General features: G+C 40.8%; 1 protein-coding gene across 3 annotated transcripts in view; it reads right to left on the bottom strand.

Moving 5' to 3' along the window:
* clasp1a (cytoplasmic linker associated protein 1a) overlaps positions 1-26930 on the bottom strand; it is a 313776-nt gene extending 286846 nt beyond the window's left edge. For all 3 annotated transcript variants that reach the window (XM_073026772.1, XM_073026780.1, XM_073026787.1), the window contains exons 1-2: positions 26743-26930; positions 25327-25767 (exon numbers count right to left, since the gene is read on the bottom strand). In XM_073026772.1, coding sequence (XP_072882873.1) covers positions 25327-25521 — 195 coding nt within the window. In that variant the 5' untranslated portion in view covers positions 25522-25767; positions 26743-26930. The remainder of the gene's footprint in view (positions 1-25326; positions 25768-26742) is intronic.
* Between the last annotated feature and the right edge of the window lie 283 nt (positions 26931-27213).

Here is a 27213-nt window from a genome sequence, read left to right as displayed (position 1 = left end):
TTTTAATACAACTTTGTTACCTGATAAGGAATTATTAAAATTTCTAGACAGGTATATTATTTTGTTTTCTGAAGAGAATAAAAAGAAAGAGACTGCTAATCTTATTGTATAGGATACTTCCAAGGCCTATATTAGAGGTCAAATTATTTCTTATACTGTGAATGTTAAGAATAAAGCTAATAAAGAATTGAATTAGCCAATCAGTTGAAACAATTAGATCAAAAATATGCTATAGCTCCAGATCCTGTTTTATATGAAAGACGTGTTGAAGTTAAAACTAAATATGATCTTCTGTTAACATATCCAATTCAAACTCAACTTCTTAAAGATAAAACTCAATTTTACATTCACTGAGATAAATCAGGCAAAGTATTGGCCAACCAGTTAAAAACTTCTGCAGTTAGACGACAAATTAAAGAAATTTGCAAAATTAACTGTGATAGACAATTGATCACTCTGAAATAAATGATACCTTTAGAGAATTCTAAACCTTATAATTCTGATTCCCTTAAAGATAATACTGTAATGAATAATTTTCTAGATCAATTAAATATCCCTGCACTTTCTGCAGATAATTGTAAACATATGAATCAACCCATTTCTTATGAGGAAATTGCCGGAGCTATACATTCATTACACTTGGGGAAGGCTCCAAGTCCAGATGGATTTTCTGGAGAATATTATAAGGCTTTTTCTTCATTAATTATACTGCAGTTACACTTTGTCTTTTTGGATTCTTTCAAATTGGGTAGCTTGCCTCAATCTTTCTGTGAAGCCTCTATTTTGCTTATCCTAAAGAAGAACAAGGACCCAACTGAATGCTCTTCATATAGACCAATTTCATTATTCAATGTTAATTCTAAAATCCTTTCTAAAGTTTTGGCTCATAGGATTGAAAATAGTCTACCTTCTATTATTTCTGATGATCAGACTGGATCTATTAAAAACCGACATTCCCATTTTAATATGTGCCGTGTATTTAAGGTTATTTACCCTCCCTCCCAGGAGATATCAGAATGTGTGATATCCTTAGATGCTGAGAAGGCCTTCGATTGGGTTGAATGGAATTATTCAATGTTATTGAACAGATTTTATTCCATGTATTAAATTACTTTATCTATCTCCTTCTGCACAGGTTGTTACTAATTTTCAAAATTCCAAACCATTTAAATTTTATCACGGAACTAGACAAGGTTGTTCGTTGAGCCCTTTGCTCTTTGACCTTAGCCTTAGAACCTAGGGGAGGGAAGGGAGAAACACAAGGTGACAGGTGAAACCAGGGGGAGGAGGGAGGAAGTAAAGAGTTGCGAAATTGGTTAGTGGAAGAGATACGGGCCTGGAGAAAGGGGGAACTAATGGGAGAGGACAGATGGCCATATACAAAAGGGAGAGGAGCACCAGAGAGAGGTGCAATGGGCAGGCAAGGAGGTAAGGTGACAGAAGGAAAAGGGATGGGGAAAAAATGAAGGGGTGGGAGGGTGTTAGCCATTACCGGAAGTTAGAGAAATTGATGTTCATGCCATTAGGTTGGACAGAATACAAGGTGTTGCTCCTCCAACCTGAGTGTGACCTCATCACAACAATAGATGTTAATATTCAAAATTAGGTAGCAGGGTGGAGATGCATTTCTATCAAAGGAGAGATAAGAGGCCACTTCTCTCCGTAATCTGCAGGAAAACCTTGGGCAAGGTGTAGCACCTGCTTAGCCATCCTACCCTCAACCTGATCAGGGTCACATGAAGCCATGAGAGCAGGTGGTGGATGGTTGTATGAGCAGCTGATGCATATTACGTCCTGGTTATGTGACAACTGATGTCAAGCAGTCAATCTCTGAAGAGTATTGATAATGTCAAAGTCATCCATCTTGTAAAGACACTGCCCAGAAGGTAGCAATAGCAAACCACATCTACAGAAAAATTTACCAAGAACAATCATGCTCATGAGACCATGATTGCCCACATCATATGACACAGCACGTTAACAATGATATTCAAAATGTTAAAGCAGGTGACAACAGCAACTGGTACTGTAGTTAATCATTTATTGTTACCTTTGTGTTGAAGTCTAAAGCATTGTGTCATGAGAGTGAGATTCTCTTGGACTCTCCATCCTGAAGGCTTGTTATGTGACTCAGTTTTAGTTCAGTCACAGTAATAACTGCAAAGTTATTTAATTTAAAGGTACAGCACATACAGATTTTTCTCTACAACATTATGTACTCTCATCTCACCTTTTGGAAAAATATTCTACTTTATAAACACGAGAAATTCTACAGATGCTGGAAATCCAAAGCAACACACAAAATGCTGGAGGAGCTCAGGTCAGGCAACATTTATGGAAATGACTAAACAGTTGATGTTTCGGGCCAAGACCCTTCTTCAGGACTGGAAGGGAAGAAGGATAGTTGATAGATGAAACCAAGCCAGCAGGAAAGGCAAAGAGATGGTGAAGAAGGAATATGATAGAGGAGAGTGAACACAGAAGAAAGGAGAGGGGCACCAGGGAGAGTTAATAGTTAGGTAAGAAGAGGCAAGAGGCCAGAATGGGGAAAAGAACAATAGGGAGGGGAGAGGAAAGGAAATTATTTTTTAAACCAGAAGGAGAAACAGAATTTCATGCCATCAGGTTGGAAGCTACCCAAATAGAACACAAGGTGGTGTTCCTACACCTGGAGGGTGGCCTCATCTTGGCACAAGAGGTGCATGACATGTCAGAAAGGGAATCAGAATGAAAATGTTTGACTACTGGGAAATTCCATTTTTGGTGGATGGAGAGAAGGTCCCTCGAAGTCATTCCCCAATTTATGACAGAACTCACCAATGATAAGGCTACAACAGGGGCACCTGATACAATAGACAACACCAGCAGATTTGTAGGTGAAGTTTTACCTCAGTGCAAGGACTGATTGGGGCCCTGAATAGAGGTGACAGAAGAGGTGAATGTGCAGGTGTAGCACTTTGGCCACTGGCAGGGATAACTGCCCGGAAACCTATTAGTTGGGTGGGGGGGGGGGGGGGAGGAGAGAATGGCCAAGGAAATCATAAAGGAAGCAACCCCTGTGAAAACTTGGAAAGGGGGTTATAGATATGTTTGGTGGTAGGATCCCTTTGGAGATGGTGGAGATTACGAAGAATGATGTGCTAGATGTGGAGGCTCACGGAGTGGTAGGTGAGAAGAGGAACTCTATCACTGTTAAGGCAGCTGGAAGAAGGGGTGGCATTGATGTTTGGGAAATGGAGGAGATGCAGGTGAGGGCAGCATTCACGCTGGACAGGAAACCCTGTTCTCTCAAGGAGGATATCGCTGGAGTCCTGGAAAGGAAAGTCTCAGTGTGGGAACAGATGCGGCAGAGACTAAGGAACTGAGAAAAGGGAACAGAATTTTTTTTAAAATACAGGGAACAGGGTGGGGAGAGGTATAGTCAATAGAATTGTGGGAGTCTGTCGGGTCTACTTTGTTTATGCTTTCTACTGATACCAATAATATTACATTTTTCAAATATCACACTCCATTTAAGACTTGTTCACCAACTCCAAGATCACTTTCTCAAAAAGGGGACATCCTGCTTGACAAATCTGTTAGAATTCTTTGAGGTAATGACAGGCAGGATGGACAAAGGAGAGTCAGTTGGGGTGTACTTGGATTTTCAGAAGGCCTCTGACAACGTGCCACATGAGGCTACTTAAAAAGTTAAGAGCCCATGGTAATCACAGGAAGTTACTAGCATGGACAAAAGATTGGGTAATTGGCAGGAGGTAAACAGTGGGAATAAAGGGGGCATTTTCTCAGTGTCTCCCAGTGGATAGTGGTGTTCCAAAGTGGTCAATACTGCTTCTTTTCACATCAATGATTGGGGTAACAGAAATAAAGTTTATTGTCATTTAACTATATACATGTATACTGTCAAATGAGACAAAGTTTCGCTGCACCAGATATTTAATTCTTACTCTGCGCCAGAAATTTAAAAGCACAACAGTACACAACACACATATAAGACACAATAATTTATGAAGAATTAAATCCTCAAATGAATTACACATAGGATAAACTGCATAAATTAAATATTGTAGAGTACAGTACAAATTATCTGGTGACACTTTGGAATTGACGGCTTTGTGGTCAAGTTTGTGGATGATACGAAGATAGGTGGATGGGCAGAGAGGACTAACAAAGAAGGATGCTTGCAGAAGGACTTAGACATATTGGAAGAACGGGCAAAGTGGCAGATAGAATAGTGTTGGGAAGTGTCATGCACTTTGTTAGAAGGAATAACGGCATTTTCTAAAACGGGAGAAAATTCAAAAATCAGAGGTACAAAAGGGACTTAGGAGTTCTCATGCAGTATTCCCTAAAAGGTTAACTTGCAGATTGAGTCAGTGGTAAGAAAGGTAAATGAAATTCATTTTGAGAGGACTAGAATATAAAAGCAAGGATGTGATGCTGGGCCAGACATATTTGAAGTACCCTGAGCAGTTTTGGGGTCCTTATGTAAGAAAAGAGGTGCTGGCATCGTAGAGGGTTCAGAGGTGGGATCATGAGAATGATTCCAGCAATGAAAGGGGTCACATACAAGGAGTATTTGATGGCTCTGGGCCTGTACTCACTGGAGTTTAGAAGAGGGGGAATCTCTTAAAATAAAGAGGGGGAACCTATCAAATATATACTGAAAGGCTCGAGTGGATGAGAAGAGGATGTTTCCTGCACTGGGAGAGTCTAGGACCAAGTCTAGTCTTGGCTGTGAAAGCCAAGTGATTGGGTATATTAAGGCAGAGGTTGACAGGGTCTTAATTAGTAATTAAGTCAAAAGATATAAAGAGAAGGCAGGAGAATGAGATTGAGAGGATGAATAAATCAGCCATGATGGAATGGCGGAGCAGACTCAATGTGCCAAATGACCCAATTCTGCTCCAATGTCGTATGGTCTTAACTAGTTTTACATCATTAACAAACATCCATTGCCCTTTCTTCCACATCATTAACAACTAAGGTTGGCGAGAAAGCTGTAAATGGCACAAAATGAGCCTATAATGGGACACAAGGGTTATAAAAGCAGGCAAAGAACAGGGAAATAGGGTATAACTGCAAAATGCAAGATTGTCCATTCTGACAAAATCATTATAAAGGCATATATCTAAATGATGATTGCATCCTAGAAAGAAGAGCTGAGGGAACTGCATGTCCGCGTGATAATTCACAAAATGCTAGTACACAGATACAGCAAGGAATTAGGAAAGCTAACAAAAAAAATGCTTATTGCCAGGCTAACTGCAAAATTGCAGATGTAATTCAGTGCACTGGTAAATGCATTTTTGGAAACCACTGATGAAACTGCTGTCTTTACTCAAGAAACTCCTGTTCAGGAAACAGTTCAGTGAAGTCTTAGTAACTCCCAACACCCAAATGGGTGTGTTATCTCAAGAGGAAAAGTTAAATAGGACTAGATTTCAACTGGTTCACAGAAAACACAGTTTGTGAATCCTGTAGAATTTTCTCTATTTCTGCATAAATATGACCTAAAATGTGATCAGATCTTCATGTAAAAGATCACAAAAAATAAGAATTTGAAAAAGATTAGTGGTATACATATGATTGTAACTACCGTAGATTCTGGACTACAGAGCGCACCTGATTAAAAGCCGCTGGCTCTAATTTTAGAAAGAAAATCAATTTTGTACTTGTACAGGCCGCACCGGATTTTAGGCCGCAGGTGTCCCACGTTGTAATATGAGATATTTACACAGAAAGATATTACACGTGAGGATTTTTTAACTTTTAATTAAATCCATATGGTAACAAACAAATACATATTGTAAATGCTTTTTTTTGAACCGTGCCTGTAATACGGCTACTTTTAAATATACATACGTATCGGTAACACACAAATTACGTTGCATATACATTCCAATATCTCCTAGCGACTGGTAAAAATATATATACTGCAGCCTACCAGGAAAAGTTATTGATCGCCTTTAACTTAAAAGCAGCGTTTTGGCTCCGCCGCTCCCCCCCCACCTTCCCGTTTATCGCAAACCGGTATTTCCCACAAGACGCGGCGAAACCGGATGTGACGTCTAGCATTCCGGGCTGTAGTACAGAAAACATACTAACAAATGAATTACTAAGCGAAAATATTATAAACTAAATAACTGCCATAAAGGCAGCACAATGCTTTTCTTCGAGTGTTTTCCATGTTGATGAGGGTGAGTACAAATGACTGATTTACAATAATTTAATTGTGAAAGTGCGCTTGATTTATCGTACAATTTCATTGGACCTCTGAACTACTCATCAATTTTATTGGTCTACTGTTACGAGGCAAAATGTTTTTGGCGGCATGAAAAAAATCATGTATTAGCCGCACCGTAGTAAAGGCCGCAGTGTTCAAAGCTGTTCAAAATGTGGGGAAAAAGTAGCGGCTTAAAATCCGGAATCTACGGTACTTAACTACTTGGAAAGCTCCATTCATGCTAGATTAATTGCTCTTCTTCCCCACCCGCACGTCATTCCTCTCATATGAAATATCAACCACATCAGATATAAGAATGGATATGCAGGAATCAATTTAGCTGAATTTTACAAAAATCAATTGTTACAGCAAGTGTCAACAGGCTATTCAATGGCAAAATGAAGGCATGAGACAATGTCAAGTTCAGAAATTCAAAATACAATGTATACTAAACACAACCTTGAGATTCATCTCCTTACAGGCAGTCACAATACAAAGAAACCCAACAGAACCCATAAAGACTGTCAAACACCAAAAACACAGGGGAAAAAATCTTGCAAACAATAAAAGCAAGTAGCATTCAGAACTGAAGTTTACGTATGTAACGGGGGTTTTTTCTTTTTCTTTGTTACTGTGTATGTAATCAAAATGGCGTCTTTGTTTTGTTAAAAGTAGGAATGCTGGCGCCTGTGTTAATAGTAGGAATGCTAGCGTCTTTGTTATGATAAGTGCTGGAAGCTTGTTTGGGACTGTAAACTGATTGTTGGCGGGATTTTGGGGAGTCAGCGCGATGGAGTGAGAGAGAGAGGACGGGATGCTGGAAGCTGGGCGACAGAACGGACCCCGAGCGGGGGGGTCCCCGGCCCAAGGTGTTCGGTGATGAGAGGAGACGGAGACAGAGGAGTGTGGAGCGTCTGGTCGACCACCGTGGGGGTCCCAAGAGGCGGGTCGAGGAAGTCAGAGGGGATCGAATGGTGGCCAGAAGACTTCAGTAATTGAGCTCCAACGGTTGTGCACGAAGTGGTTTGGACTTTGATAAGTTTGGCGCCTTTTCTTTTTTTTCTCTTATTCATATATACTGTATCGTTAGTAATCGCTTAGTTATAGTAATCTTTATAAATTGTATTCATTTAATCGCATAAGGTGTACTGTCTGTTTTTTGGGCGAGGCGGGGACATCACACAGCATCCACACCAGCTGATTACCCAGTTTGGCGGGGCCGAAGGCTGCTCCCCCTAGACTAGAACGAGTTTGAGCGATGCCTGAGGCGACCCAGGGGTTACACGTATGTGAGTCCACACCTATGAAGCCAATCACAGCCAACCAGTTACAAGCCACAGCCTCAGTTCAGTGCAGAGATGAGTAAACCTCGCAGAGCACCGAGCTGAAGAACTGGTGCATCCCTTGCCTCCAGCCCCAACACTTGACCTTTCCAATCTGGCCATGCACTTAAATCGGCCAAAACTCAGCTCATTCCTCACCGCCTCGGTATGCTCTCATGCCTGGGCCCCACCGCCTCAACTCTGCCTTGCATCAGTTCTGCTGTTTCAAATCGCCTCCAAGTCTGCTCCATCAATGGCCAAATAATGCCTTGCTCCCTGCTCGCGGGGCCAGACCCCACTGCCTCAATGTGAAGGCACATAAACACCACACTGCAATCACCCTGAGCCTTTGGGACTCCAGTCCACACCACAAGAATGGCAGGTTGTACAGTGGCTCAACAGTTCAGTTCCAAAAGGGTAGTTACAGGCTATTGATTGCAGTGACTATTTGAGAAAATAAAGTATTTAATAGTTGAGTTTGCTGCCAGCAAATCACTGTGCTTCACCAGTGCCATTTGTAATCTAGCTGTGATCACCTGAGTGAACAACAGCAGGAAGCCCAAATATTTTTCTAATTCAGGAGTACTGATGTGATCTGTTAGGTCTAATGATGTCATGACAACTGACAGAGCAAAATTAGAATCAAACACAATCTTCTTAGTCAAGGCTCAGCTGCTCAAAGTTGCTGAGCCAATGCGCGTGGGGTTTATGGCTATGTGTTTATATCACAGGGGTCTTTGCACTCTTAAATGAATCAGGAGACAAGTATACAGTGTTCTTTTACGTAAAAGCAAGTCTTTGAAGCTGGATTTTTTAAAAACACGAAATTCCAAGTGCAGTGAATATATCAAAATTTCGAGCTATGACATACACAAATGAGCACGTTAAAATATGATCATTGCTTATTCCTTTAAAACACAGCAATATTGACTTCAAGCAATTTAGAAATCTATTTTGGGACTGTTCTAATACTCGAGCAACATAACTAACTTCTGATTTCAAACAAACATAGGGGTGGGGGCATGCTGAGGAAGGGGAAAGAACTAAGGCATTCAGATTATGCCAAACAATGTGCGAGAACTTGCGCAAGTGACAATTCATTTATCATGATGTTATTGTCTATCAAAGGATTTCTAGACTAATCTCATCTTCCACCACGTGGTCTGTAACCTTGAAAATCCACAGCTTTTCAAGTACACATCTGTCATTCAGAGTCAAGTATCCAAGTACACTAACCCAAATTACCAGCTTTCAATGCCTTGGCAATTCAAATGTTCAGATACTTCTTAAATGTTAATAACTGCCTCCATTTTGCAGTGCATTCTGTACTGCAAAGATAATCAGCAAAACAAAAACAAAAAATCATCAAATTCCCTCTAAATCTTTCTGTCCTCATCTTGGATCTCTTAAAATTAGAGGGCATAGGTTTGCTCGAGGCAGTAATTTTCACAATCCACTCCATCTTTGGTCCTCATAATTTTGAATACTTCTAACAGGCTCCCCTTCAGCATCTTCTGCTCCAAGGAAAACAAATAGTATTTACCGTAGATGTCGGATTATAAGCCACTACTTTTTTCCCACATTTTGAACAGCTTTGAACACTGCGGCCTTTAATACGGTGCGGCTAATACATGATTTTTTTCATGCCGCCAAAAACATTTTGCCTCGTAACAGTAGACCAATAAAATTGATGAGTAGTTCAGAGGTCCAATGAAATTGTACGATAAATCAAGCGCACTTTCACAATTAAATTATTGTAAATCAGTCATTTGTACTCACCCTCATCAACATGGAAAACACTCGAAGAAAAGCATTGTGCTGCCTTTATGGCAGTTATTTAGTTTATAATATTTTCGCTTAGTAATTCATTTGTTAGTTAAAGTTAGAAGTGTTTTAACTATATTTGTTTTCTGTACTACATCGCGGGATGCTATGACGTCACACCCGGTTTCGCCGCGTCTTGTGGGAAAAATGCCGTTTACGATAAACGGGACGGCGGGGGGCGAGCGGCGGAGCGGCATTAGACCCGCGCGAGAACGCTGCTTTTAAGTTAAAGGCGATCAATAACTTTTCCTGGTAGGCTGCAGTATATATATTTTTTACCAGTCGTTAGGAGATATTGGAATGTTGTTCAGTAAAAAAGTATACGCAACGTATATTTAAAAGTAGCCGCGTTACAGGCACGGTTCGAAAAAAAGCATTTGCAATATGTATTTGTTTATGTTACCATATGGATTTAATTAAAAGTTAAAAAATCCTCACGTGTAATATCTTTCTGTGTAAATATCTCATATTACAACGTGGGACACCTGCGGCCTAAAATCCGGTGCGGCCTGTACAAGTAAAAAATTGATTTTCTTTCTAAAATTAGAGCCAGCGGCTTTTAATCAGGTGCGCTCTGTAGTCCGGAATCTACGGTACATACTCTTCATATTAGAAACAGATGAAGAGAAGCATATGTTGAATACCAGGTTAACAAGTAGTCTTGGGAGTACTGCAAGTCTGCACCTTTGCTGTTGCTTTGCTCAAGCTTGAATGCCTGGTGCCAATGCTTGTTTTTTGCCAGTGGGGGGGTGGGGGAGAGGGGGGATCGTTGCTTGCTGCCACTTACGCGCAGGAGGGAAGGGAGCTGGTGGGCTACTTCGGGGTTCTACCATTTAACTGTCATTTATTCTTTGGGGGCACTCTTTTTCGTGGATGGTTGCAAAGAAAAAGCATTTCAGGAGTATATTGTATGCATTTCTTTGACATTAAATGTACCTTTGAAACCTTTGATTTTATCCCAGGTATCCACATTCTTCCAGAGCTATCTTGAAATAGACATAATATTTCACCTGCAGCCTAACCAAAGTTTTATAATGTAGGATAACCTCAATACTTTTAAAAATGCTCCAATTAATGAATGCCAGCACCCAGTATGCCAACTACAGCACCACCTCCAGCTGTACTATTAGTACTACCTACAGGGATTTATGAACAAGTACACCAAGATCCCTCTATTCTTTAGTACTTCCTAGGGCCCAGCTATTTGTGCTGTACCCATTAGAAACATACCACCTCCCACTTATTGGGATTATAATACATATGCTGTTGTTCCATAATTGATTCTCTGATCAATATCCATCTATAAACCAAGATTATCCACCTCACATGCACAAAGCAATTATTCTCTCATATCCAACTTACTAATCATGTTTTCTACATTAATGATTTAAATATCAAATGTATATAACAGCAAGATTTTCAGCACCAAATACTGCAGGTCACAGCCTTCTGACTAGGAAATGCAACATTCTACCGTCATACTCTGCCTACTTTTGATCTCATTTACCAAGTTCTCTTGGATCTGATGGGCTCTAACCATTTGGGTCTTTCATGCGTACCTCATCTAAACTTGGGCAAAAAAAAACTAGTATATGATGAAACACAAGCTTGCACATTTCAGTAAGAGGGATCAAAAACCAAAGTATCTAAATGGAGAGAAACTGGAAATAAGTTCAGGGGAATCTAGATGTTCCCATATACAAATTAAAAATGTTATCAAGCAGGGCCAATGAGTAATTAAGACCAGCAAGTAGTATTTGGCCTTTATTGCAAAGGAGTTAAAGGACAAGAATAGGATGGTTTTGTTACATTGGTACAAGGTATCAGCAAGGCTGCACTTGGAATATTGTAGGTTTTGATCCACTACAATTGATATAGTAACATTAGACAAACTCCAAGGAAATTCACTAGGTTAATTTTTCTTGGGGTGAGAGGTTTGTTCCATCAAAAAAATTAGCCAGTTTGGGTCTGTATTGCTTGGAATTTAAACAAATGAACCGTCACCTTATTCAAATATAAAATAGCAGAAATAGATTTAACAGGGTAGATGTTGAGATGTTTTCATTAGCAGGAAAGTCATGAACAAAGACACAGTTACAAAGGTCTACAGTGGATACAATTTCAATGGCTCTCCCACTTAGCTTTGAAGCACCAAGATAAGAGCAATACATACATCAGCCTGCGATTTATCAATTACAAACTCAGTATTCAACATCCATCATCCCCTCAAAAGATGGGCTCTGTACCTCCCTCTCCAACTGGATACTTAGCTTTCTTATCAGGAGACCAATCAGTGCAGATCAGTAATAACATCTCATCCTAGCTGATGATCAACACAGGCTCACCTCAAGGAATATCCGTTTAACCTGCTGCTCTACTCTCTCATGACTATATGGCTAGGCACAGCTCAAACACCATCTATAAATGCGCAGATGAATCATCGTTGTTGGTTGATTGAGTGGTGTCACAACAACAACCTTGCACTCCATATACTACTTATTTTTCTTGCCTTGCAGGGATTTACAGGTAAATAAAGAAATACAATAGAATATGTTAAAAGCTATACATAAAGACTGACAAACAATGTGCCCAAAAAAATGACAAATATACTGAAAACATGAATTGTCAAGTCCTTGAAAGTGAGACTGTGGGATCAGTTCAGTGTTATTCAGATTCAGATATTTTTTATATATAGTGAGTGATGTTATCCTCATCAGTTCAGGAGCCTGATGGTTCTGAAGCAACACTGTTCTTGAACCTGGTCTTGCACTTCCTGTAAAGCTGTAGTAGCGTGAAGAGAGCATGGCGTGGATGGTGGAGGTCCTTGACGATGGATGTTACTTTCTTGTGGCAGCACTCTGGGAAATGTACTCTATGATGGACTAGGATGTATCCACCACTCTGTAGATTCTTCCCTTCTTGGGAATTGGTGCTTCCATACCAGTGATGCAACCAATAAGGACATTCTCCACTGAGCTTCTATAGAAGTTTGTCAAAGTTTTAGGAAACATGTTAAATCTACGCAAACTTCTAAGTAGAAGCACTGATGTGCCTTCTCTGTGAAATTATCTTGTACTTCACTAATGACTAAAGTTTGTTAATAAATAAATAAATAAATAAATCTCCTGTAAGGGTCCCAGCAATCTCATTGCTTGTCTCCTATATCAGCCTGGGATACATCTCATCAAGCTCTGGGAGTTTATTCTCTTTTACACTCACTAAGACACCTAACAAGGATATCACCATCCCTCCACTTGAAATCTGCAACTACATTTCAATATGACAAGATTTCTGTTTCTACCTACTCTTTCAGACAACGAATTTCAGATCATGACTATCCTCTTGGGAGGAAAAATATACTTGCCTTTCCTATTGTCCTTCCAACAATTTAATCTATGCCCCTTTGTTTTAGGCCCCTCAGCTAAGAATATCCTTCCTGCTTACTCTGTTAAACCCTCTCACAAATTATCTCTCTCTCTCTCTCAATGAACCCTCTTCTCAACCCAATTCATTCCAACCAAAACCACCCTTGTTTATCCAAAGTTTCCTCATTTTCATACATTTCCTTTGCAGTCTCTCCAATGTAGAGATACAAACTACATAAGTAAAACAGACCATGTCCCTCAAGCCTGCAACACCACTGTATGGCTACCCTGATCATTAGCTTCAACTCCATTTTCCTGCCAAATATCCACAACATCTGATCACTTAGTAATGCAAAACATCAATCTCAGCCCCAAGTACAATTGATGACACACATCCCTCAAATCCTCCAAGAGGACAACACCCTTGTCATTCGGTTTGAAGGCCTGCATGCCTCAATGACCCAGAGAGCTATGATGGCTGGAGTTGGGGCTTTATGCTTTGGCTCTTGGTAGGGTCGCCTATGCCAAACAGTTCAAAGGGTAGAGGCCAATCTGTGTGGTCCATTAGTTCTCCAGGTTCTGGGTTCAGTTCAGGGCTAACAAACACCCTGACTGGTCCAAAGAAAAAAAAAACATCATGGAAACAGCAATGAAGAATCCTTCTACATCTGAATGTGACAATATTCCTGAGTCTCCACCCAGGACTTGAATGACTTGACAGTATGAAAACCAAAAGGAAATTACTGAAATGATAAAGGATGCCCTGAACACCACTGGAAATGGAGGACATTTATTGCTGCCCCAAAAATAAATAAATCTGTATTTTATGATTTGTGGTTGACCTTAGTACACCACAAGGAATCTATACTCCTTGGTCAAAATTCCTCCACCAGACAAAATGTCCTCACCCATCTATCCTGTCAGGTTCACTCAAAAATCTTGTGGTTCAGTGACATCATCTTTCATGCTCCCTAGAGTTATGCAGTATAGGGCCAGTCTGCTCAACAAATTTGACCGCCTATTGATGGAGTGATCATGATTCTCAGTTACTTCTCATATGGTACAGCTGTACAATAGTACAGAACCTTCATAGTCTTAACTAAAAATTCATCACCCAAGCAAATGTCTTAAGGTTGTGGACTTCATTAAACTTCTAACTATAGCAATCAGCTTCAATGTGCATCATATTTTGAAGCTCACTCACAATGTTTTATGAATATTCTCTCACCAACCTCCCCATCACACTCAAGATCACTTTAACCCAACTCAGTAACTCAGAGTTTCACTTTAGAACAAGTCACAAGCATAAATTTGATTCTCAGATTTTAGTGCATAATCTGTACTGGCACTTCATGTAACAATGACTGTCACGCTATTAAAATAAGTAATTTAGGTGAGAGACTCAATGTATGTCCTACAATTCATTGCGGCAAGAAACCCTACGAGTACATGGGTTTTCTCCAGGTGCTATGGCTTCCTCTCATATTCCAAAGTCGAACGAGCTAGTATTAATAAATTTTGGGCATACTGGTGGGCTGCCCTCAGTACAAGACCATAAAACCACAAAAGACAGAAGCAGAATTAGACCATTTGGCCCATCAGGTATGCTCCACCATTTCATCGTGGATCCATTTTCCCTCTCAACCCCATTCTCCTGTCTTTTCCCCATAGCCTTTAATGCCCTGACTAATCAAGAACCCCTCAACAGCCACCTTAAAATACACCCAAAACCTGGCCTCAAAAGCTGCCTCTGGCAACAAGTTCCACAGATTCATCACCCACTAGCTAAAGAAAGTCCTCAACTCTGTTCTAAATGCATGTCCCTCTATACAGAGGGCCCTCTGGTGCTGGACTACCCCATCATAGGAAACATCCCCTCCATTTCAACATTCAATAGGTTTCAATGAGATCCAAACTCATTCTTCTAAATTCCAACAAGTATAGGCACAGAACCATCAAATGTTCCTCCTAGAATAATCCTTTTATTCCCAGAATCATTCTCGTGAACCTCCTTTGAATCCTCTCCAATCTTTTCTTAGATCAAAATTGCTCACAATACTGCAAATGCTTCTAGCAAAGTGCAAAATGAATGTTAACACTGCACTTGCCTTCCTCACCACCAACTTAACCTTCAGGGAATTGTGCACGAGGACCTCCAAATCCCTTTTCACCTTGGATTTTTGAATTTTCCGCCTGTTTAGGAATCCTTAAAAGAATTCCAACACATTTGTCAGGCAAGATTTTTCCTCAAGGAAACCATACTGACTTTGGCCTGTTTTATCATGTGCCTCCAAGTACCCCAAGACCTCATCCTTAACAATCAACTCCAACATCTCCCCAACCATGACATCAGACTAACTCCTATAACTTCCTTTCTTCAAGGGTGGTGTAACATTTACAATTTTCCAGTGTCCTGGAACCATGCCAGGATCCAGTGGTTCCTGAAGGATCCTTACCAATGCTCTCACAATCTTCCCAACTACCTCTTTCAGAACTCTGGGGTGTGGTCCATCTGGTCCACGTTACCAATCCAACTTCAAAACTTTGTTTCCCAAGCACCTTCTCATTCGCAGTTACTTCTGCCCCCTGACAATCATGGTCTTCTGGCATATTGCTAGTGTCTTCCACAGTGAAGACAGATGTAAAATGCAGTTCATCCATCATTTTCGCCTCCCCCATTACTACCTCTTCAGCATCATTTTCCATTTACCTCTTTTACTTATACATCTGAAAAAAAACATTTGGTATTCTTTTTTACATTATTGACAAGCTTACCTTTATATTTCATCTCTTTTCTCTCCTTATGGCTTTTTCAGTTGTCTTCTGTCGGTTTTTAAACAGCTTCCTAATCTTTTGCCCTATTACATGTCCTTTCTTTTGCTTTTATGTTGTTTTTGACTTCCCTTCTCAGCAACAGTTGTGTCATCCTGCCTTTCGAATACTATGACTTCTTTAGGATGTATCCATCTTGTGCCTTCCGAATTGCTCCCAGAAAAGACACCAGCCGCTGCCGTTCTGCCATCATCCTTGCTAGTGCCCCCTTCAAATCAACTTTAGCCAGCTCCTCTTTCATGCCTCTGTAATTCCCTTTACTCCAATATAATACTGATTCACCTGACTTTATTCTCTCTAATTGCAGGATGAAGGCTACCATGTTATTATCACTGTTCCTGTACCTTAAGCTCCCTAGTCAAATTTAATTCATTACACAATAGCCAACCCCTGAATAGCTTTTCTCCTAATGGGTTCAGCCACAAGCTGCTCTAAAAGCCATTTTGTAAGCATTCTACAAATTCTCGCTCTTGGATCCAGCACCAAACTGATTTTCCTAATCTACCTGTAGACTGAAATTCCACCCTCCCCCCATGACTATTGTAACACTACCCTTTTGACGTGCATTTTCTATTTCTCATTGTAATTTGGAGCCCATGTCATTGCTACTGTTCAGAGGCCTGTATATCTCAAACGGTGGATATTGATGCAAAAAAATTTGTTTTATTGTATGTGGTTTCAATGCAAGTGACAAATAATCTTTTCTTTAAAAATTTAACATTTCAGTAACAAATCGAATTGAAGTATAGAGACCAAAGATGCAATCAATATCTTATCTTTCTCCAATATCAACCACCCTGATCATCTTTTTTCCAGACTCCTATTTAAATTTCAGTTAATCTGAAATTTGTATCTGTAATCCTACTTGGTCATCAGTCCAAGTTTTAAACATTTCCTCCATTACATTTACTTCTGCATTGATTTTAAAATTTAGTCTTTGAAAAAAATCTATTGCCTCTTCCTCCCTGAAGTCTACAGCCAGAGTATCTGTAATAATTCTGATCTCTTACACATATCATTTTCCTTTTCTTCACCTTGACAACAGCATACTTTTGTGTTATTTCCACAAATCCATCCACATGCTCTTTTACTAATTCACCTCAACCTCTCTTTATGAGCAATGCACTCAAATTCCTGGAGGAACTCAGCAGGCCAGACAGCATCTATGGAAAAAGTACAGTTGATGTTTCAAACTAAACCCTTCAGCAGGACTTTGGCCCAAAATGTCAACTGTACTTCTCTCCAAAGGTGCTCCCTGGCCAGCTGAGTTCCTCCAGCATTTTGTGTGTGTTGCTCGGATCTTCAGCATCTGCGGATTTTCTCTCTTTATGAAACTTAGTATCTTGAATCGATACAGTACAATCACTGAATGATTTACAGCTGTAAAGTACTTATTATTTGGTAGTTATTTGAAGTGAATGAAACATCTTTGCACAGGAAGTTCCCACATGTAGCAATATGATAAATATTGATGTTTGATCATCTGGTTATTAATTAAAGATAAATATTGGCCAGGACACTAGGAATCACTCTAACATTAATCAAAATTATTTATCTATTTATTTATTTATTTATTTAGAGATACTGCACGGAACAGGCCCTTCAAGCTGCACCGCCCAGCAAATCCCAATTTAACCTTACCCTACTCACAGGACAATTGATCTCCTAACCAGTGCATCTTTGGACTGCGGAAAAACCAGAGCACCCAGAGAAAACACATGCATTCCATGGGAGGACATGGGAACTGAACTCTGACACCCCAAGCTGTAATAGTGTTGCGCTAACTGCTACACTAGAGTGGCACAATAGTGCCACAATATCGTTGCGAACTACTTGAAAGAATGAGGCCCTATCTTAATGCCTTACCATAAGTCGGCACTTGCAATAAAGCTGCCACAACTCTGCACAAGAGCAACAGCCTTCATATCCAAGCTCAAATCTCCTGTGCTGACTACCGAACCCGGACATTTCTGACAGAAAAGGTTCTACCTAATTGAGCCATAGGTAACGCAAACACGAGGAAATCTTCAGATGCTGGAAATTAAAGCAACACACACAAAATGCTGGTGGAACGCAGCGGGCCAGGCAGCATCTATAGGAAGAAGTACAGTCGATGTTTCTGGCCGAGATCCTTCGTCAGGACTAACTGAAAGAAGATAGTAAAAGATTTGAAAGTGGGAGGGGAAGATGGAGATCCGAAATGATAGAAGACAGGAGGGGGAGGGATGAAGCTCAGAGCTGGAAAGTTGATTGGCAAAAGGGATACACAGCTGAAGGAAGAGAATCATGGGATGGGAGGCCAAGGGAGAAAGAAAGGGTAAGGGGGGGGGGGGGGAGCACCAGAGAGAGATGGACAGCAGATATTGGAGTATAAAAGTATAAATTTACCAAAACTATGAAGTCAGTTCTGAGCTTGCTATTTGCAGTTCTGAGCTTCCTATTTGCTATGCATGTACCCAATTTGGTAGGAGACTGCAGTCTTAAGATGACAATGGTGTGTTAATGAGAGGTAGCTACAGAAAGAGCTTGCTATTTGCTATGCATATATCCTAAAAATGTAGAAGACAATGATGTGTTAATGAGAAGTAGCTAAGAGATACAGATTAAGTCAATTGATAGAAACAATTGATATCTGAGTATCACAGTGGGGGGCGAGACGTATCTGAGTATCACACTGAGGGTAGAGACGTATCCGAGTATCACACTGAGGGGCGAGATGTATCTGAGTATCACAGAGGGGTGAGACGTATCCGAGTATCACAGTGAGGGGCGAGACGTATCTGAGTATCCCACTGAGGGGTGAGACGTATCTGAGTATCACCCTGATGGGCGAGACGTATCCATCACGCCCCAACACGCCACCACAAAGAAGAGGGCGCTCTCCACAACTGACCTATAGAACATCTTCAGCATCTCACTACAGACATTGAATGACGCCAACCTTCTTAGGAAGTACAGTCGTCTCTGTGCCTTCCTGCACAAGGCATCTATGTTGGCAGTCTAATCAAATAAGGACAATGATGTACTTGAGGTACATGTAATATGCAACTATAGATCGATTACATATGCTAATGCAACTGGACCAGGAGATTGCTATAAAAAATGCTGTGTCCAAAGGATCGGTGGGCAATCAGCGACTAGCTCAATGACTGTCTCAGCTTTGATTTGCAAATTAAAGTTTAACCCTTCTTGAAGAATCTTCTGCGTCTCTTGCTCATTTGTAAGGCACGAAAAACCACGACACAGGCAAGGAGTGATCATGAGAGGGGCAGAGAGAGAGAAAAAAAGATTGATTTCTCTAACTTCCATTAATGCTCCCCTTCTCTTCTTACCTCATCCTTTATTTATTATTCCCCCCTTTTTCTTCTCTTTTTTTCCTCTGCCCCTCTCACAGTCACTCCTTGCCTGTTCTCCATCTCCCTCTGGTGCTCCCTTCCCCCTTTCTTTCTCCCTAGGCCTCCCATCCCATGATTCTCTTCCTTCTCCAGCTGTGTATCCCTTTTGCCAATCAACTTTCCAGCTCTTAGCTTCATCCCTCTCCTATCTACTATCATTTCGGATCTCCCCCTCCCACTTTCAAATCTCTTACTATCTCTTCTTTCAGTTAGTCCTGATGGAGGGTCTCGGCCTGAAACATCGACAGTGCTTCTTCCTATAGATGCTGCCTGGCCTATTGCGTTCCACCAGCATTTTGTGTGTGTTGCTTGAGCCATAGGTAATGACAATTTGTAAGGTTTTGTCTAAGTATACTTCAAGTTTCTTGAAATACTTCACCACTTTCAACAGTTTAATGCTGCTGAATTTCCCTAATGTTGTGACCCCTAACCTCATGACCCAAAACCTTGAGAATAAAAACCAAAACTGACTACTTTCACTGTAGTACAGATCTCAAATCATTACCAACATGAGCTTTTCAATAAATACTTCAAGGATACCACATTTGAACATTAAACAAACTACAGAAATTTTACAGCCAAAGAAGTGTTGTAATGCAATGTCAGTTTGCAAAATTACATTTGTCGGCCAAGGTTCCAAATTACAATACCCTGTGGAGAAGTACACAAGTAATTTTGAGTTTACCATCAGAAAAGTGAGCCTAAGCATTTCACAACAAAAAATGGAGGCAAAATGTAAAGAAAAACTCAAATTTCTATTAAACAAAAGAATGAATTGTGGTCATGCATTATTTAATAGTGAACCATCCTACCAAATAGTCTATTTAGACAGCTCAGCAACAATAGATCATGCTACTTAAAATAAAAATTTGCTGCAAAATGCAAATAGGAATGTCTATTAACGAACCCATCAACATGTTGGCCAAAGTTGAGAATTCATTACACAGTTCACAACTCAAGCTGAGACAAGTCATTGGAGTTGGATATTGAGAAGAGATCACACAAACAAGACTAGAGTTCCCGTAAGTAAAGAAAGACAAGTGATGATTAGAATAATGAAGTGATCACATTGGGTCATTGTTAGGGTTGGGGTTTCAGCTGGTGAGACTCAAAAGGTGAGGGTTAAAATTGGAAGCACACTACTTGAAGCAAAGTTGGGAAACATGGTCTCACTATATTTAAGAAATTATTCAAAAGTAGATGTCCCCCAATTCATAAACTCGAATCCTGAGGTAGGTAGATTTTTCTCACCAAAACTAGTAAATGATATGGAACCAAGATATTTGCATGGAGTTGAAATGTGGATCAACCATGCAGGAAAGGGCAACATCCCTGAATTACCAGGAGAGACTGGAGAAACTATGGCTGTTTTCACCGGATTGAAAGAGCTGGAAGATGACCTTATAGAAATTATAAAATAATGAGGGCCATACATAAGATAGGTAGGCACAGTCTTTTTTCCCCAGAGCAGTAAAACCTAAAACTAGAGGACACAGATATAAATAAGAAAAAGATTTAATGGGGATCCAAGGGGCAACTTTTCTGCAGACAGGATGCTGAGTATATGGAAGAATCTGCCAAAGAAAGCAGATACATTTGATGTTTAAAACTATTTGGATAGGCACATTGAATAGGAAAAGTATGCAAGGACATGGACCAAAAGCAAGCAAATGGGACATCTTGGTCAGTACGGACAAGTTGAGCCAAAGGGCTCACTTTCATGATGTACAACTGTCTCTATGTGAGAAGAAAAAGATTCCAGTGATTAATTAATAACAGTCCAAATATCCCACACATTTGGCAAAGGGCTGCAAGGCCTAGTGGATTTAATTAATATCCAAAATTAGAAATTACAACCATGATCAAGAAACTCAATATTCCATGTACATGGAATACAATCTGCATTCAGATATTTAATTCATTCAGTTTATTTAGGCAATTCAAACATAGATTTTGGACCAATTATGTACATTAGCAAAGTATATTTGTCTTGTAATAGATTTATCTTCTTAAATTTTAATCTAAAGGCTAGGTAGCAAAAAAAATAACCCAGCACAAATGAAGGAAGTAAAAGCGGCAGCACTTATGTTGCAGAAAATTCATCACAAACATCAAATCATGAAAACACTGTACAAATATAAAGAATAGAAAACTGACTCTTTTTGACCAAGGACTTCCCAAAGCAATTCACAACCATTGAATAAACACAAGAGATTCTGCAGATGCTGGAAATCCAGAGCAATACACACAAAACATTGGAGGAACTCAGGTCAGCAGCATCTTAGCAAACAGTTGACGTTTCGGGCCAAGACCCTTCATCAGGACAGATCGAAGACGTTTTGTTAACTTTACCCAAAAAGATGGAGACAAATGCTCTTCCCAACAAACTATGAAAAGAAGCATTTGCAAGCTCACACGTCTTCACTCGTATACCTGGATCTGCTCTTTACAGCAGTAATCATCAAAACCAGCACACATGGTCATGATCTCCAAACTGAGCTTCGGTGGAGGGAATTATTTATAGCTTTATAGAGACATTAGTAACGCATCAGACAAAAAGCTCCCCCATCTAATCTGGAGTCAGGCAGGACAGTGTACTCTATCTTGTTTCTGTGTTGCAGTCTTTTGTTGAAGCCAACAGGAAAGATAAGGCATATGAAGACAAAAATACCATGCAGTGGGGACATTCAGATCAATGCTTCCCTGTACAATGTCATCTTCTACTTACACCCACAGTCCATAAACTGATCAGTAGCTCTACTGAGTCTAAACTGGCCTCGAACGTCTGATATATCTAGGCATTGGGGATCTGGCTTAGAGGAGCCAGAATGTATGGGCAGAATCTGGCTGGAACAAAAAGCAATGTCAAAGAGGAATTGGTAACGTGGGAGCAGTACACCCTCTCAAGAGTAGGCATGAACCCAGTCATCAGGTGTGATTTACGTGACAGAGATGTGGTCCATTTCCCTGCCTGTGGTAGTTAAATGAGACAGTTTGTTTCAACTGAAGAATGGATCAAGACCATTATGATATACCTGTAGTCTCTCAAAACCAAAAAGAACTGAACCCAACACAAAACCGTATGATACAAGAGCAGAATCAGGCCATTTTGCCTATTGAAACTGTTTTGCCTTTTCATCATGGCTGATCCATTTTTCCCTCTCCACCCCAATCTCCTGCCTTCTCCCCATATCCCTTCATGCCCTGACCAATCAAGGATCTATCAACCTCTGCTTTAAATATAAAGAGTCTCCACAGCCACTTTTGGCAAGGAATTCCACAGATTCACTATTCTCTGGCTAAAGAAATTCGTCACCTCTGTTCTAAAAGGACACCCTCTATTCTGAGGCTCCGTCCTCTAGTCTTGGGCTCCCATTCCCACCATCAGAAACATCCTCTCCACATCCACTCTATTGAGGCCTTCCCATAATTGATAGGTTTCAATTAGATCACCCTTCATTCTTTTCAATTCTAGTGAACACAGGCTCTTAATATGACAAGGCGTTCAATCCTTCAATCATTTTCGGGAACCTCCTCTGAACCCTCTCCAGTTTCAAGACATCCTTTCTAACACAAGGGCCTAAAATTGCTCACAATACTCCAAGTGAGGCCTCACTAGTGCTTTTAAAAGCCTCAACATTACATCCTTGTTTTTATATTCTAGTCCTTTTGAAATGAGTGCCAACATCATACATTTGTCCTCCTCACCATTGACTCAACCTCCCAAGTCCCACTGACTCCCAAGTCCCTTTGCTTCTCAGATTTTTTGAATTCTCTCCGTTTAGAAGATACCCTTTTATTTATCTTTACCCTTTTATTTCTTCTACCAAACTGCATGACCATGCACCTCCCAAAACTATAATCCACCTGCCACTTCTCCTAATCTGTCCAAGCCCTTCTGTAGCCTCTCTAAATTTCCTCAAAACTACTTTCCCCCCTCTTACTTTCATATTGTCTGCAAACTTTGCAACAAAGCCTTCAATTCTGTCATCTAAGTCAATGACGTACAATGTAAAAAGCAGCACTCCCAACACAGACCCCTGTCGAAGACCACTAGTCAGCAGCAAGCAACGAGAAAAGGCTCCCTTTATTCACATTTTTTGCCTCCAATCAATCAGCCAATGCTCCATCCATACTAGTATCTTTCTTGTAATACCATGGGCTTGTAGCCTGTTAAGCAGCCTCATGTGTGGCAAGTTGTCAAAGGCCTTCTAAAATTCCAAGTACACAACATCCACTGATTCAAAGAATTCCAACAGATTTGTCAGGCAAGACTGTCCCTTGAGGAAACCGTACTGACTATGGATTATTTTATCAAATGCATCCAAGTACCAAGACCACATCCTTACAATCAATGCCAACATTTTCCCAGCCAATGACATCAAACTAACTGGCCGATAGTTTCCTTTCTTCTGCCTTTCTCCCTTCTTGGAGTGACATTTACAATTCTCCAGTCTCCCAGAACCATTCCAGAAACCAATGATTTTTGAAAGATCATTACTAATGCCTGCACAGCCACCTCTTTCAGAGCCATGGGGTGTACACCATCTGGTTCAGGTGACTTATCTACCTTTAGACCCTTCAGTTTCCCAAGAACCTTCTCCCTAGTAATGGCAACTTCACACACTTTGACCCTGACATTCTGGAATTTCCAACATACTGGTAGTGTCTACCACAGTGAAGTCCAATGCAAAATACTTTATTCAGTTCATCTGCCATTTCCTTGTCCCCCATTACTACCTCTCCAGCATCATTTCCAGTGGTCCAATATCCACTCTCACTTCTCTTCTTACACTTGCAGAAACTTTTGGTACCCTCTTTAATATTATCTAGCTTACTTTTACATTCCAACCTTAATTGTTTTTTAGTTGCCTTATGTTGGTTTTTTAAAAGTTCCCTAATCCTCTAATTTCCCACTAATTTTTGCGGTTATATGCCCTCTCTTTGGCTTTTATGTTGGCTTTGACTTTTTTTTTGTTAAGCACAGTTGTGTCACATTTCCTTTAGGATACTTCTTCCTCTTTGGGATATAAATATCCTGTGCTTTCCGAATTGCTTCCAGAAATTCCAACCATTAGTGCTCTGCCGCCATCCCTGCCAGTGTACTTTTCAATTCAATTTTGGCCAGCTCCTCTCTCATGCCTCTGTAATTCCTTTACTCCACTGTAATACTATTACATCTGACTTTAGCTTCTCAAATTTCAGTGTGAGCTCAGTCACATTATGATCACTTTCCCCCAAGAGTTATTTTACCTTAAGCTCTCTAATCAATTCTGCTCATTGTACAACAGCCAATCCAGAATAGTTGATCCCCTAGTGGGCTCAACTACAAGTTGCTCTAAAAAGCCAGTTCATAGGCATTCTAGAAATTTCCCCATCCTGGGATCCAGTACCAACCTGATAGCCCTCAATTTGTTGGCCAACTTTGTTCATGGCTGCATCAAGCCATGTGTGAAGCACGCAAAGTTTCTTCATGTGATGAGGTTCTACTTGCCTGCAGTGGTGCAAAGGATGGAGTTGGCTTTGCTGCCAGTGAAGGTTCTATTCAGTTGGACCAGCCATACTACCTGTGAAATTAATTTGGCGAGTGCCTCATTGCCAGAACTTGAGAACCACCACCAAGACCTAGCTTAGGTCATAGCAATAGAAGTCCTTGCCATCAAATACTTTACTGTGCAGCCAGTTTCAATCCTGCTGCTGTGCAGAAAAGATGATTATCCAACTCCTTGAAGACTGCATCTACCAAAGTCTGCTAAAGGGAGCAAAGGTCCTTGTTGAGGCTTGCCCTGAGCAGTTGCATATACAGGCAATTTGCAGAGACCCATATGGAGAAAAGCATTAACTGCTTTTGCCAGATCATTAGCTCAATGAAAGACCCACCTTGATCTGTGCAAAACATATTGGTCTACTAGTGCAAAGAGAAGTCATCAAATGAGAGCTGCACAATGTTCAAAAACAAAACTGTATTTCTCACAGCTCTGCCCACAAACTCCAATTTTGACAGCTAAAGACTGACAATCCCCAAAGTTGCAAGGTCCACCTAAATAAAGCACATGAAGATATCAATGCAAATAACCAATTGCACACTCGGGTCACAGCATTATAAAATATACTTTGACTGCTCACAACTTTCCAAAACTTAGATTCTGTTCTGAAGAAAAGTCTTTTGTCATCATATTTTATTCAAAAACCATTGGACATTTATTTTCCAGCAATGAAAATTTGAATCAATTATAATCGGGAATCTATTGCAGAACCTATTGGATAGAGGACAAGTTGGTTAACAAATCAGAAAAACATCATAGACACATTTTATAATCACATTTGGAAAAGCTGGCTGTCCAGATGTAAAAAAAGCATACCTTAAAGTTACTGGAATTTACCCAACCAGTTCCAAGACCATCAATCATTCGATCAAGCATTGACTGATCATGTTCAAGATCATAGGACTTCTGCCGATCTGTGATGTACTCTATGAGCTCTTGAGCAATTTGCACCCGACGTCCCATGTCTTTTTGCAGAACCTGTGTCAAGAAATACTCCATGCAGGGCTCCATGGTTGCAGTAGAGTAGGGCAGTGGGCCTAGAAAACTATATTTATCCTAGAGGTCGTCAACCCACTTGCTGAAGGTTACTGAGCAGCACTGATGAACAGAAATAGGGAACGACAACAATGCACCATGTGTGTTTCAAGAACAGCTGGATAGGGAGGGGAGCGTTTAAAATCCTGATGAGAGAACAGCAAACCAGAAACGCTGGGTACTGCAACAAAAGCAACTCATAATTCAATTTGCAGGGCAATCCTAAAAATAAAGGGAAAAAAAGATGTAAGCTTTCATACTGCAAGCAATCAAAATCGACTGTTTAATGTTATTGTCTGTCTATACAAGGCCCATTAGACAAAAGTGCTGATTAATTTATCTTAGTATGTTTTACCCGTGGTGGCGCGAGCTGTAATCAAGGCTTAAACACAACAAACAATTATGCAGCAACTCGCAGGATATTGTCATTTTTTTAAAAGGCTTTTAAATATATATATATATTTAAAAAATCAGATTTTAAAACATCTGCCTCTACGCTAGATCCTTTCCTATACATTTTGCAAGATAATGGAACCTATCCTGCACATGCGCGACTTTCCCCTCAAAACTTCCTGCTAAATTCAGGCCCCCACCGATGGGGATTTCATATCCCTCAATGAAAAGATGTTCCTCTCCCTTCTCCTTACCCAACTGTAAAACAACAGACCCCAAGAGGAAACAGGCCCAAGGACAGTACAAATCAAGCATCAGCCTATCAATTCGAAACAATTTGCAAGCAATGCACTGTGACGTAAAGTTTTTTTTAAGTGGGATCACAATAAAATATATTTAGAAATACGAATCATACACTCAACAATTTAATTCAAGATACTGAGCAGGATACTGAGATCTCGCCGATGTATCAATGGTCATTAAATGTTAATTGTAATTTCTTTTGCTCAAGAAACTGCCGGTTGCCTTCGCCTCCATTATTTCGGGACTGTACTTGGCAGCCATCCCCACTGTAGTGAGGCGGCGATGCACAATCGGCCCCCACCCACCAAAAACATCCCCGTTTAGAAGTGCCAGCAGTGGGGGTGGACGCCATCAGACGGCCGGAGGGAGAGGGCCTGCTCCACACCGCCTCGCCATTTGCTTTCAACTCCCTCCCTCCTTCTCGTTCAGCAAGCCGACCACCTCCAACATTGTAAACCGCCTCCCCCTCCCCTCACCGCCCAAACAAAAAAAACCTTGTACCGTCGGCGCAAAGGCGTTGGGGAAGGTACGTTGTGTAGCTTTGCTTTGGAGGGGAGCTATTATTTCCATCGGCAGACAATTGCCGCACACACGGCCGTTCCTCCCCCCTCTCACTCCGGCCGCTCGCCGCCTCCTTAAAGGGGATGAACCGCCATGGCAGCCGGCCGCCCGCGACGTCAACCGCGCTGCGCAATCACGCAGGGTTGCGCGCACGCAACCGCGCCATGCAATCACGCCGGAGGGGTTACGCGCGCACGCACGGCCGGCCCGTGGGTTGCCATGCGATCTCGCGCTGCGATATGGTGACGTAAATGTGGTGGCCGGCCACGCACTCGCGTGCGCCCCTTTCCAAACTCCTGGATTCAATTCACATTGTTTTCAATACATTTCTGTTCAAGCAATGTGGGTTAGCTAAGTGTATTTTTTAAAGGGAGAGTTATATTGCACTCGCACCACCAGGTTTAAGAGGAG

The sequence above is a fragment of the Hemitrygon akajei genome, chromosome 2, assembly GCF_048418815.1.
Source record: "Hemitrygon akajei chromosome 2, sHemAka1.3, whole genome shotgun sequence".
Taxonomy (NCBI): domain Eukaryota; kingdom Metazoa; phylum Chordata; class Chondrichthyes; order Myliobatiformes; family Dasyatidae; genus Hemitrygon; species Hemitrygon akajei.
The sequence above is the reverse complement of the archived record's forward strand: the minus strand, read 5'-3'. Positions and strand labels throughout refer to the sequence as shown.